At 36.9% G+C, this 13624-nt stretch overlaps 1 protein-coding gene across 1 annotated transcript in view; it reads right to left on the bottom strand.

The window, feature by feature from the left end:
* Positions 1-13033, bottom strand: part of tmtc2b (transmembrane O-mannosyltransferase targeting cadherins 2b) — a 99620-nt gene extending 86587 nt beyond the window's left edge. Inside the window, exon 1 of the mRNA XM_026287226.1 lies at positions 12621-13033. Coding sequence (XP_026143011.1) covers positions 12621-12703 — 83 coding nt within the window. The 5' untranslated portion in view covers positions 12704-13033. The remainder of the gene's footprint in view (positions 1-12620) is intronic.
* Positions 13034-13624: the final 591 nt, after the last annotated feature.

The following is a 13624-nucleotide window of genomic DNA, read 5'->3' as shown; positions in this document are numbered from 1 at the left end:
AAAGAACAGACATCTCAGTGCAGGCAGTCTTCGTCTCCTCAGAGACGGATATTAGTATCGCAGATCACAGACTGAAAAAAGAAGTTTGATGTCAGCTGGATGTTGAAAGATGGAAAACTGATGACAAACAGCAAGTGTTGCTTTAGACGTTCAGATGTGTCCTCCATGGGACCAATTAACAACTTCTCTGTGCCAGGCTGAGAGAAGACACATGCAGACAGCCAGCAAGAGGGCTCTAAATCTGGATTGTCATTGGTTATTCAACGCTTACAGACATGGCGCATTTAAGAAAAAATAAGTTAAGAATGCAAATCAAAGATATAACTCAACCCAAAAATAAAAATTCTGTCATCATTTACCCTTAAGCTGTTCCAAACCTGTATGAAATTCTTTCTTCTGTTGGACACAAGAGATACTGTAAAGAATGCACTTTATATATTGACGTATGGGGAAAAAATACAATGGAATCAATGGCTACCGGCAACTGTTTGGTTACCAACATTCTTCAAACCATCTGTGTTTAACAGAAGAAAGAAATTTGATGGCAGGTGAGCAAATGATGACAAATTGTTCATTTTTAGGTCAACTATCTCTTTAAATTATTTTAAAAGAATAACTTACCAATACAATTATAACATAGTCATCATACACTCACTCAATCTTCTCCTTGGCCATAGTTCATTCTCATTCGTCAATGATGTCAAACTTCACAGGATCTCGCATGTCTCATGACTGTCATGGTAAATTTGAATTTAATGCTAGTTGAATGAGATTTGAGAACAGTGACAAACGGAAAAATAACTTAAGTTTCAGCCTTTTTTTTTCACAAAGCCATCCTATGGATTTAGAGGACATGTGGACCTCTTTTATGATATTTTCATCATGCTTTTATTGGCCTTCAGAAACCACTGGCTTCCAAAAGAACAGCTAAACGTTTGTGACGAAACTGTTTATTGTGGAAGAAAGCAGTCAGACAAATATGGAAGACTTGAAGGTGGGCAAATGATGAGAGAAGTTTAATTTGGGGTTAAATTATCCATTTGAAGTAGTCAGACAATTCAAATCACAAATTATTTTTAAGAACATTGTGTTAATCACACTATGCAGACTTTAGCTCATTTTCTAAAGCCTTTATTACTAAATACAAGAATCTATTCCTTCTATCCCCTTGATCTCTGTAAGAAACCAAATGGGCACTGCGCATCTGGCATGATGTCAGATATGGAAAACAGACGGCTCACATGCCCTAGTTTGCTTACACGAGGTTGGCAAAGTCATCTCTGGCTTGCAAAGCCAGCCACAGGATTGCTGAATCAAAGGTAATAGCTATGATAAGATCAGTGTAGAGAGAGGACTGTGGAACTGAACCCTTCGAGAAATGAAAGCTTTACTGAGTCAGAGCCAAAAACAACATCATTTGTTGACTTTGCATAAATGCATTAGAAGATTTGCGCAAATATTTAAAGATCTAAAAAGAGAAAGAAAGAGGGAAGGCTTGTTGGAGCGCTGAAAGTCTCAGTAAAATGATTTCCATTTCAGTAGCTCTATTGGATCACATGCTATGCTTATTTTAAATGCAGCAATTAAAAAAAAAAAAAAGATAGTTTCATATGATCTTTAAAATTCAATGCATTTATATTACGGTAAAATTAATTTCCTTAAATGAGAAAATGTATTTTAAAAACATACATAATGGATAATTAATATACTAATACTATATTAAATAATTTAATTATTATTTTAATTTCAATATTTTTTATTTTCAACTTTTAAATGAAAATATAATTCAAAACTATCATATACATACAAGGAAAATCTATTTGTTTCCCAAAAACTGAAATGAAAACTATTATATAGGCCTACATACAGCAAAAATGTATAGATTTTTTAAAAACTGAAATTAAAACAAATTTACATATTGTAACAATTTAGCACATTTATATATAATGAACTTATAAAAACATGTTATATAACTCTATACTATGTATATTGTTTTTATTCTTAACAGTATAACAGTTTTTTTTTATATTTCTCTCCAGAAATCAATTTAGATATTATATCTAAATATCATATTAATCATATGTCAAAAGATTAATCGGATCCAAAATAAAAGTTTTTTGTTTATATAATGTGTGTGTGTGTGTAGGGTGTATATTTATTATGTATATGAATACAGACTCTTACAGTATATATTTTGAAATATTAAAATAATATAATTTTGTATATAAATATATCATAAAATATATGTGTGTGTGTGTGCGTGCGTGTGTGTCTATTTATATATACAAAAAAATACACAGTACATACACATTATGTAAACTTATTTTGGATGCAATTAATCGTCAGACAGCACTAATAAAAATATAATTCCTCAATATTTTAATACATCACACTTTTATTTTTTTTTACATTTTTAAAACTGCAATCTTAATTAGAGAGAAAAATCATTAAATACCATAAAAAATTTAATACCAGATTTTACATTTAACAAAAATATTACACATCAATATGTAAACCCGAAGAAAGATGAAGTATTACAAGCATGTCACATGCATGAAAACTGATCATCTATAACAATAGAAACACCTAAAGCACCTAAATACACCCAAATAATGCTCTGGTCTCCAGCTGGGGTCGTCTCTCCCAGCACGTACATGTTTGCAGTGCTGATTAGATTGATTCTGACAGGTTGATACACAAAGGCACTGCATCTACTCTCTGCCTCCAAAAAAAAAACGAGCACTTCTTTGTTCATCTGAGCCAACAGGCAGCACAAGCGAGGCTTATTTCTCATCAGTGAGCGCTAATGGTGTGCACAGGCGGAAGAGTGAATAGAGACCACACAGATCTCCACAAAGCACAAAGCTTCTTGGCCAGGTCATGTCCCAGCTTCCTCTGCAGGCATAGAAGCTGCACAGGAGACACTAGAAGGTAGACCAAAGAAAAAAAGAGGCTTGCTTCATTTTTTTAAGTGCATTATAGCATCCTCTTTAGACGTTAGCAGCAGGGGGGTTTTGTGCTTCAAATGGATCAGACGCTTTACTGACACAGCACCCCCCACAATCCACAGGCTACTGCTAATCCTATTAAAATGAAGGCAGGCCGGCACAGGACAGGAACACCGCATTAGATCCATCAAGAACATTAGCTCTAAATCAAAACTCATGTCTCTGACCCTTAACAATCTAGTGAAATAAAAGGAAATGATTTGAGACCTGTGTGTAATGAAGACATAACATCAACATTTTGTTGAAAAGCGTCCAACTAAACATCCCCTGAAGCAAGAGCAAACTAACTCACATCCATCTTTCTGTTGGTAGAGCCAAGTTTTGTTGTTCATTCTTTTACAAGTTCACTCTCATCTGTAATGTCATTTCTGAGAGTGTTTGTAGTCGCTGTGCTATTCTTTCAAATATTGCGACTACGATTTGAACTGTGATATGATATAAGCCTAAAAAAAGTGACAAAAACCACACAGAAACTGCAGCTTTCATATTGAGAGAGAGAGAAAAAAAAATGTAAGAATGAAACCGAACCCAGCTATTTTTGCATTTTCATTGAATTTGAACCTTTCTGAATGTGAATTCATGGTCTAATTTAGTTGTGACTTATGCATTTATTATTTAATCAATGTCAAAGTTGACTGAGAATTTAATAAAATGCTCATTTATTTATTCTAATATAATGCTGAATAACAACAATGAAAAGCTAAATGAAGTCAAATAATTTGACCAAACATGCAAAATAATAATAATAATAATAATTATTATTATTATTATTATTGTTATTATTTATTATTCTTAGCATTCTTGGAGTGAAGAGTAAAACAGATACAGGTTGTAATTCACTTGTCAAAAAAGTTCATTTTTTTGTCCAGTTAAGTTACTTGTATTTTTAATGTACGCTTTTATTTATTTAAAGTCAAAGCTAAGTGCTAAATTAATAAAAATAAATTAATGCTTATTTACTTATTGTAAAATATATTACTACATTCTTCTAACATGCAAAATAATAATAATACATTACTCATATTCCTAGTATCATTATTTGTTATTATTAAGATTATTTTATTTAAATATATATTATTCAAATATTTTAATTAATCAAAAATGAGTGTATATTTAATTTATTTTTTCAATTATTCATTTAATTTACTTTTTTTAAATGATTATGTAACCCTAGTTTTCAGGGCAAAGGTAAGAGCAAGACTCGAGTAAGATGCATATACTTTATGCATGGGTATAATTCTACCTTAATTAGTGGCTAATGTGATTAGTTTGATAACTGAAGGGGGCAGGGAGAAGGCGGCCAAAATAATGAATCTAGAAAGATAATCTGTTGGGTTTTAATTAAATGAAAGCCACAAAGACGCAGAGCGATTGTAGAGGTAGCCATGCACTCCTACAGCGTGTCCAGTAAAGTTAATCTTCACTGCTGTCTTCTACTGTGCAGTAAAGCTGCTGTACATATGGCCTCCCTCTTTCAGTGCTGATTACGGCCTGTCTGATTTAGGAGGCCAGAAAGGCCATCAGCTGTGACCAACAGCCCATTTTAGAGCCCCATGGGCAGCGATGGGTCAGGCCGCACTGGCCTGCAGCTCATTTCGGCCCACACATCACAAATGACAATCATCTGCCCTGGCAATCACAGAGAGAATCTGCTCCCTCAGAGAGCCAATAGAGTGGGACGACAGCCATCCAATCTCAGGCTGTTCTGACAGCGCTTCACTTCAGTAATCAAGCTGGAGGGACAGAGAGAGAGAGACAGAGGCCCCCTCTGCTTACCAAATGATTGAGAAGAGTCGGCAAAAACCTCGGCTTGCTCCCAATCCCAAGATTTCAGTCTAGACGCCATCTGGACAATGGACATGGTTATCAAGAGGCACCTGCATGGTTTAAGTACTTTAAAAAAGTAAAAACAATACACTTACAGTAAATATGATGCTAATAGTTTGATACCATGTCTGATGTCAAAGTAATTATTTCCAAATGATTAAAGCATATTTTTTTATCTTAAATTATTGAAAAGAAAGAGACACAGCTTTGATGTGATGTTTAATAGCTTTTCTAAATATAACATTCCTCTTATTATATCAGTTTCATATATATATATATATATATATATATATATATATATATATATATATATATATATATATATATATACATACACACACACACACTGTTCTTCTAAGCACAGAATATTGAGAGAGACTAAATCTGATGCTTTAAAGTCATTCTAATTATATAATTGAGAAAGAACATTAAGAACATTTCAGGATGTACTTCTGCATTGGTATTTCTGTCAGACACACACTGAATGGTGATTTTCACTCAGTTTAAACCCCGGACACAGCAGGACTGCAGTAAATTGGAGAAATGGTTGGTCTGAGGTTACAGCCTTGAGAAAGTTCACCTTACGAGGTCATGGCCATAGTAATTGTTAGTCAGATTACTCCGTGGGAGACACCAAAACCCCACACACACACGCCAACTACAGTAGAACGGGTTGTGTTTAATAGTGTTGGTGGTTCATCAGAAGGCCGCTGACCCAGAACTCAGGGGTTAGAATACGTCACAGAGAGATTGGTCCAAGAGGAGTCTCTCAGAGAACAAAAACGTCTATACATTCCTCGACTTTTAACGATCCATTGCGAATCCAGTTGTTCCTGAGGGCAATGAGAACACTGTTTTACACTCCAGCAATTTATTAATAAAATGTGTATGGATTAAAGCATCGGCCAAATGCACAAATTCAAATGTTAAATTTTGTGCTGCACTGTTGGAAAATAATTTATTTAAATATTTAACTGAAACAATGTATTAATTTAATTGTGATGTCTTTGAGCCAATGGGCCAATTTTAATAGTAAAATTTTAACATTATTTTTTAACTTCGTACACTAATCTATGAGAAGATATATTATACATTAATATTTGAAAATAATTTTAATAGTAGTAATAAACAATATATTCACCATTGATTAGTGTGGTGAAAAGTTCATTTATTAACTAGTTTTAATACTAGGGCTGGTTCTAATAATATTTTTTGAGCTTCGAAGCTTTAGTAGTAATCAACACCGAATATTTGAAGCTTCGGCGGGAGGGGGATGAACATATTCTTCACTCTAACACCATGTCTACACAATAGAACTGATTATGCGGCGCGCGGCTGACAACTTCCCGACTGCTGCTGCGTTCTATTTATGACATACTGACACAAATTTCAAATGATTTTCAATGGCCACTTTGTCACTAGTGTAGACAGAATTTAGCTGTTGTGGTGCGGCGACATGACAACTGTCACATTCGTAGCAGACACGGTGTAAAAAAGGCAGAAATCTGTGTATGTGTGTCTGTCTGTCTGTCTATTATGTTGAGAACTGTTCATCCATTCGACTTCACGCATGGCAGGTGTGTTGCTGTGGACCCAAGGGAGTGCAGTGTCGCATTTTGGCGCAATATGGACACGCGACAATTTCAGAATTGAAAAACTTTTAATAAACTACAGAACACTGCCTTTGTCTCGTCCTCACTCAATTTAAAGTGCTCACACAGCTGAGGTCTTGGCATTTTTCTCTTCTCTTCCAGATGAACTTAATCATGACGTTCCCTCATGGGCGATTCATATTCAAGGGCGAATGAGAACCGTATCGGGGGGGTGCCAGGTGTTCAAAAAATAAATACAAATATTAGAATCTTAAAATTGAAAATCTAATGCCAACACACCGAACGAATATTTCAATTATTTAATATTCTGGTCCAGCCCTACTATTTACAAAGTTCATTATTTTAATACTATTTATTTTGCATTAATCAAAAGTGCAGTTCTTATAGTATATGTAGCTGTTTTTTTTCTTTGCATATTTGTGATACTCACAATACCATAATAGAGAAAAGTATATGGGGAAAAAATACAAAAACTCCCCTTAGGTTGTCATTAAACATGCGATACAGCAGATCCTTTCTTAATTATGCTGTTTTTTTTAGTCCGTTTTATGGATGTCACTTACACTTTCGATTTATACAACTTAATGTTGCCTTTCCTAATAAAGTTACCAGCCAGCTGGTTACTGGTACAGTTACAACTGACTCACCAAAGCCAACTTAACTAGCACATACCACTATAACACCATGTTCATTCTGGGCTCTGATTCCATCTATACACTCAGTAAATGACAGACTACTGTCACGGCATTATGAACTTAAAGCAAAAACATTTATACTGCTGTAAAGCGAATGCAGCTGTTTCAAAAGCAGCTTTAACTCAAATGGCACAGGTGGCTGTTCATATTGGTGTTTTATTTTATGACATCTCTACTCAAACCAAAAGATGAGGCAATACGTTTCCCCCATTCTGGATGTGCCAAAATACTCCCTGAAGTTATATGATTTAACCCACAGCTTGAAGTCTCTTAAACTCACAGGCCACTGGCACGCACTTGGAGAAGTTGTGCACTGTCTGTGCATAAAAATTGATGAGCCTCATTTTTAATCTTATCCCAAGAACTCTGACAAATGTTCTAAGTATAGGCCTAGAAGTCAACCATTTACAAGACTCGCATGGAAACACACTGCACTAATTGAAAAGAAAACACACCAGACTAACAAACAAAGTGCCTCTACAGTGAAGCACGAACACACATTCTGCTGGACCACAATATGCCAATGATCCAACACCTTCTCGCAAGAGACTCTTTGAGTCAATGGTATAATCACAGTCATCTGGAATGCTGATGTCTACATCACACTCCCCATGAATCGTCCTCAAACAAATGTACAGAAGAGGAGGAACACAAAAAGAAAAAAAGAAACACCCACAATGCCTTGCAAACATGACCATCTGGACTGAGCTGTTGGAAGATTAAAAGGGGGCCATGTAGGGGTGGTGTGAGCTGTAGAGTGTCTCTCGCTCTAATTTTTCTCTCTCCGAGATAATTACAGGGTGCCGCTGGGATGGATGGATTAAGGAGAGAGATGCTCTGAGTCTGGGTTGCCGCCCTTGGTTCTCGACATCACCACAGAGCCAAAGTGTGCGGTCGGATCCACAGGGTGGACACTCCAGCAGGGCCTGAGGAGAACAGAGCCAGACAGCACCACAAACCCAAACCAACAGCGCAGGCTATTTAAAGCGCACACCAGCTCATCCCTGCAGCCTCAGCTAAACAGGCTTGGAAACTAAACTACCAGCAGAACCACTCGGAAAATTGCTTAATGGAGAAGAATCATTGGGGAGGTTTAATATGACATTCAGTTCTTACAGTGTAGAGCTAAAAGCACCAGAGAGATGCTGCTTCGAAACATACTTGCGAAACATTTAAAGACAATATAGAAGCAGACTTTACAATATTCACATTCTTAAAGGCAATATGAACCATTATGCAAGATAAAGTAAATTATGTATACAGTACCTTATATATATATATATATATATATATATATATATATATATATTTTTTTTTTTTTTTTTTCTAATTTCTCCTTACACAACCAAGGTTGCACAAAAAGGAAAAAATTATTAACCAATACTATCATGGTCTACCATGGTCCACTTTTCACGGTCCAGACAAATCCCATAATGCATTATTTTCAGCTCCATATTCTTCTGCACTCTGAAAACTGCCACATTATAGAAGATGAATGCATTGCAAATGCCATTTCATGCCGTCTTCATAAGTACTTGTGGAGGAAGTACTCAAAACGTATCTGATTCTACTCGACATGCGAAAGGAAAAAAGAAAAATTACCCATTTTAGGAACTCATTCATCCAACTCAAAGCCTTCTTTTCCAAAACCACAAACCCCAAATAAATAATAGCCCGCGAGAACTTGAAACGGCAATGGGTTTGCCCTCAATTTCAGGTGAATGACGATAATTCCTCATGCGCGTTCATCTATCAGGCCTCTGGACAGGTTCACAGCAGGCTACGGAGATGAGGCCATAACTCAGCCCTGGCATCTATCCACTCTTTTCTCCGTCTCTTCTCTGGGTGTGGGGATTATGGCATCACAGATATGAGCTCTACAAGTTATGGCCTCCACTCTGTGGCACAGGTGTCAGGGTCGAGTGTGATTTGGAGATGAAGAGCAGATACAGAGAGCTCCCTAAGGACACACAGCACTAAAGTCAAGCTTACAGAGCGCCTAATAGACCTGAGTGATGGTATGTCACAACAGCATCAATGGTACACGGATTAGAGAGGAGGAAGCAGCTGAAGTTTTTAATGAGGAAGCAATAGAAAGTTTAGCTTCTTGTATTATTAGAGGCAATTTCCCTTTAGATTTACAATAACTGTCATTTCAAAAATGGATTTAGCAGTGCATCATGTATAAACCCACAAGAGATGCAGGAGCACTTTTTAAAGGCAACATATTTAGATCGGGAATATGTTTTTTCACTTATAATTCTGTTATAATCCTTAAGACAATAATTCCTTTTAAGAAATTCTTCCAACATGAAACATCCATAAGTTGCCTGAAAAAGGAACTAAATGTCATGCTTAAAAAGTGACGAGGCAATCCAGACATATACTGTAATGTTGATGTATAAGTCACGCTGCCTTTGCCATCAAAATTTCACATTTTTCATTTTTGGAATCTTTTTAGCCAGCATTTTGAAGAGAATGTTTTTTGCATTACTCTGGTCACAATATATATGTGCAGAAACCACTTTGCTAAGTGCTCCGTTTCCTGTCTCCACATTAAAAATCATAACCCCCATTCCTCAACGCTTTTATTATGCTCCAAAATCAAATGCCAACCTCCCATTTTTAAAAAAGCCCTTATACGACTAGGGATATCGGATAGTGCTCACTTAAATGTTACCAACTTTGGTCCTCACAAGCCTTTGGTTGAATAACAGAGGTCACTGCAGTGATTTAAGGTACCATTCTCATTTACATGTGTGATATCAGGACCAAACCAAAAAAAAAGGCTTCTCTACTGCTGCCACATCACATCTGCTCTTTCTCAACGCAAATTAAAGTATAACTATAGCACAGGAGGCGTAAAACTTCCCAGAACTGGCCTGACACTCGTTTCTGTACTCTTTCCACCTCTGGGAACTCTGTGAGACAAAATGTCACTTATAGTTTTAAAGCTGCAGTCCGTAACTTTTGGAGCATTAGCGGTTAATAAACAGAACTGCATGCGTCTTGTGGACATTGTAGCCGGAGCTACTTCTCTCGGTTTATGTCTGACGAACGACGAAGGTATGGAGGTATTCCAAAAATCAGGTTATGTGACATACATACATATGTAGGGCTGCACAATAAACTGAATGCGATTGTCATCCGCATTTTGTTAGTTTAGCCAGTTCTGTAATCAGCAGTAAATCATCATCACCTGCTTTCAGATGGCGCAGCATTTACTACAACGAGCCATAGTTCACTGAAGTTACACCAAAAAACAAAACAAAAAAAACCTGATTTACGATTTCGATTCCATTTCAATTAATCGAAATACCGGAGTGAACATGGCTGTAAACGACTTTTGCAGATTATGCGAAGTTAATCTACGCATCTACGTCACGGCTCTCAGCCCGCCCTCTGTTCGTTGATTGGCCCGGCTGTTTCCAGACCGGTGGAAAACAGAAAGCTCTGACGCTGTATCAGACTGAGTACAGAAGCGAAATGAAATTGAGCGGAAGTAGGAAGTCTGACGTAGTCAGGCTACCGTAGTGATCCAGGATAAGCCAAAAACATGGTTTGGAAAATGGATTTCTGGTGTACTCCCTTATTATATACATTTTGTTAATTTTGAACACAAAAAAAGTTACAGGCTTTAAATGAAGCCTGCTACTAATCACAAACATGAGTCTTTTGAAAACAAGGCACTGCTTGACAAATCTACTCAGACTGCAGTTTACACAACAAAACCAAAACAGTGCACAATCTACAATACCTACTGTAACTGAAACTTTGGTTTTATTGCTCAGAGGATTCATACTTGCTCTAACTGCTATGCTATGAAGAAAATGACAGAAAAATGCATGTCTTGACAACCTGAGGAAAATGATAATTTGCCCATTTTTAAGATTCCACACATTTCTGAGATAGTCGGCCAGAAAGAAAACATGTTAAGCCTATATGGTTAGTAGGCTATAGCATAAGAATGTTGGTAGGCATCTAATTAAATTAATTAGTCACTGTAAATGTAGGAATCTAACCCTGGAGACACATTAATTCACAACTGGCGACAGTGGACGCTCTCGTCGCTCGCTTCCTCTCTGGATTATTGCTTCTCAACGGCGCGTAACTGTCGTGCAGCTCTAGGTTTCTTGAATGTTGTTATAACGTGCCCTAACGCCATTTAGGAAAATAAATGTGTCATCCCAGTGGGGTAGAGGGGTAAAAAGATTATGAAAAGCTACCGTTTTCCATATGAGAGAGTTGATGGAGATGTGGCTATTCCGTCCATTAGAAACAAGTGGCGGGACAACGTGAGATATTAGCCTACAACGCGTACTTGAATATTACTAAGGCAGCTAGAAGAGATTCATGCTATTTTCATGATATTCGAGTTGAGTCGGATTTTCTCATAACGTGATTCCATAACAAATTATTCCCATCATCTGGTTCTCTTTATCGAATCAAAATGATGACCGGTGCAGTCCGATTCAACAGTGACTAACTCTTATGAGCTGGTTCATCTCAGCTAATCAAAAACATACAAAGCGGCCAGTGCAGTCCTATTTCCCAAATACCGACTCTGTGATGAGTCGTTTGTTTTAGAGAATTAAGAACAAGTATGAATCAGTCGGAGTGGTTTTTGTTTTGATTTTACTCACTTGCTTAACCGCAAATGAATGACCCATCCAAAACGAACCAAGACTAACTGTAGCCTACTAAAAGTTCGTGAGACCTCAATTAATAGGTTTTAATAAGAAAAAGTGCAGTTAAACATACATACAAGGATTGTATATTCTAAATATTATTTAAACACCAGATGTTGCTTTTAGTAGCCATTATTAAATACAGGCTACATTTAGTTCTCATATATGCCGTTAACATACTTTTTAATATTATTTCTCATTTGTTAGCCTTCATCGTTTTAGTCGATACGCTTATATGATTCTCTCATTATTTTGGCAACAGACTACTGAGGGCAGTAAATGCATGCCAAACGAAAAGCATGCATCAAAAGTACTCAAAGTCTCATGAGGAACACAATTCCCATTCCTTAATATCACTATCGGACTCTAATTCTATATTGGCAGTCTCAGACACGCTCAGTTCCCCCGGGCTGACAATTCCCCGTTATAAATTAACAAGCAGAGTGCGATATTCTTAGGCATCATCACTTTCCCGACCATCACAAATACACAGCACGTGATTCGCGTCCTTGAGCGCATTACAAAAAAATAAAAATAAATAAAAATAACCACACACACACATGCACAAGATTTAATGTTTAAAAGTTGCACGACTGGCTCTGTTTATCCGCTGTCAGTTGTCATGCTCGCGCCGCCATTCCACGCGCTGTCGCAACATGTAACAGAATGAAAAGAACAAAAGCCGCCGCCACTACATTCGGCTCAATGTTCTCCGGTTGCTACGAAACCGATGAACTCACTACAACGACCAAGAACGTGCAGATGTATCAGGTTCATTCCCTGGCATACCTGTCATCGTAGCAGAAATCGGCGTCCAGTGTGTTGACATACAGGAGCAGTGCCACGGCGCTGCACACCAACTCTGCGATCATCTCTCAAAAAGAAAAGAAGGAAAGGAAATGAAAGAGTAGAAGGATGATATTAAAGCCCTTCTTTGACTTCTCTCTTCGTCTTTGTCAAAATGCCTCTGTTAAAAAACAATATCCGAGTCCCCATCCTTGCAAAGTGTTGAAATGAATTATCCAGACATCCTCCTCTTAACCCATGTTATTTGCGGAGAGAATCCCGTAGGCTAGAGTGGATGATGCACATACAGTATTTACAGTACGCTCGACTGTGTTTAGACGTCCTTACACCGAGAGTGTTGAGATGATGCATAGTGGACGCCGAATAAATGTCGTGATTGAGCCGCGTGTGGTTAGTGGCTCCAGTGCGCGTGCGCACTACCCCTCCTCCTGGGTATGTATACACATACACACGGTCTGACTTAACCCTCTATTGCACGCATTCTGAAATGTTTACAAAATATTTGATTCACTTTTCGTGCAGATTTTTAGTCATGTAAATAGTTTTGAATAGCAATATTCCTTGGCTTTTGGCTCCCTTAGCACAGTTAATACCTTAATAATATTTTAGCAGTCAAGGTAGATTGATATAATATATAGTAACATGCTATTAGTTTATGACACATAAGCATAAATGATTAACTAAATATATAGAAAACTAAAATATAGAAGCACCAAAATGCCTCAAGTGTTCTCACCATATGCACACTAATCAACAATTGAAGTGGGTCAAAACCTTTAATCAAAGTTGTCCTAAAACCAAAATGTGTTCTTGTCATAGATGCAAGGCATGTTTTTTGAGTGAAATAATTATTCACGTCTCAGATTTAATTTGCTGTGGTGTTAACATTAATTATTGAATCATGTCACAAATATAGCGGGCGTGAATTTAAAATGTGCTAAAAAAAAATGCATGCTAGACAAGAAAGTGAAAATTCAAAAGGGAGT

This window comes from Carassius auratus, chromosome 18 (genome assembly GCF_003368295.1).
Source record: "Carassius auratus strain Wakin chromosome 18, ASM336829v1, whole genome shotgun sequence".
In the NCBI taxonomy this organism is placed as follows: Eukaryota; Metazoa; Chordata; class Actinopteri; order Cypriniformes; family Cyprinidae; genus Carassius; species Carassius auratus.
This window is presented reverse-complemented; position numbering and strand designations above follow the sequence as displayed.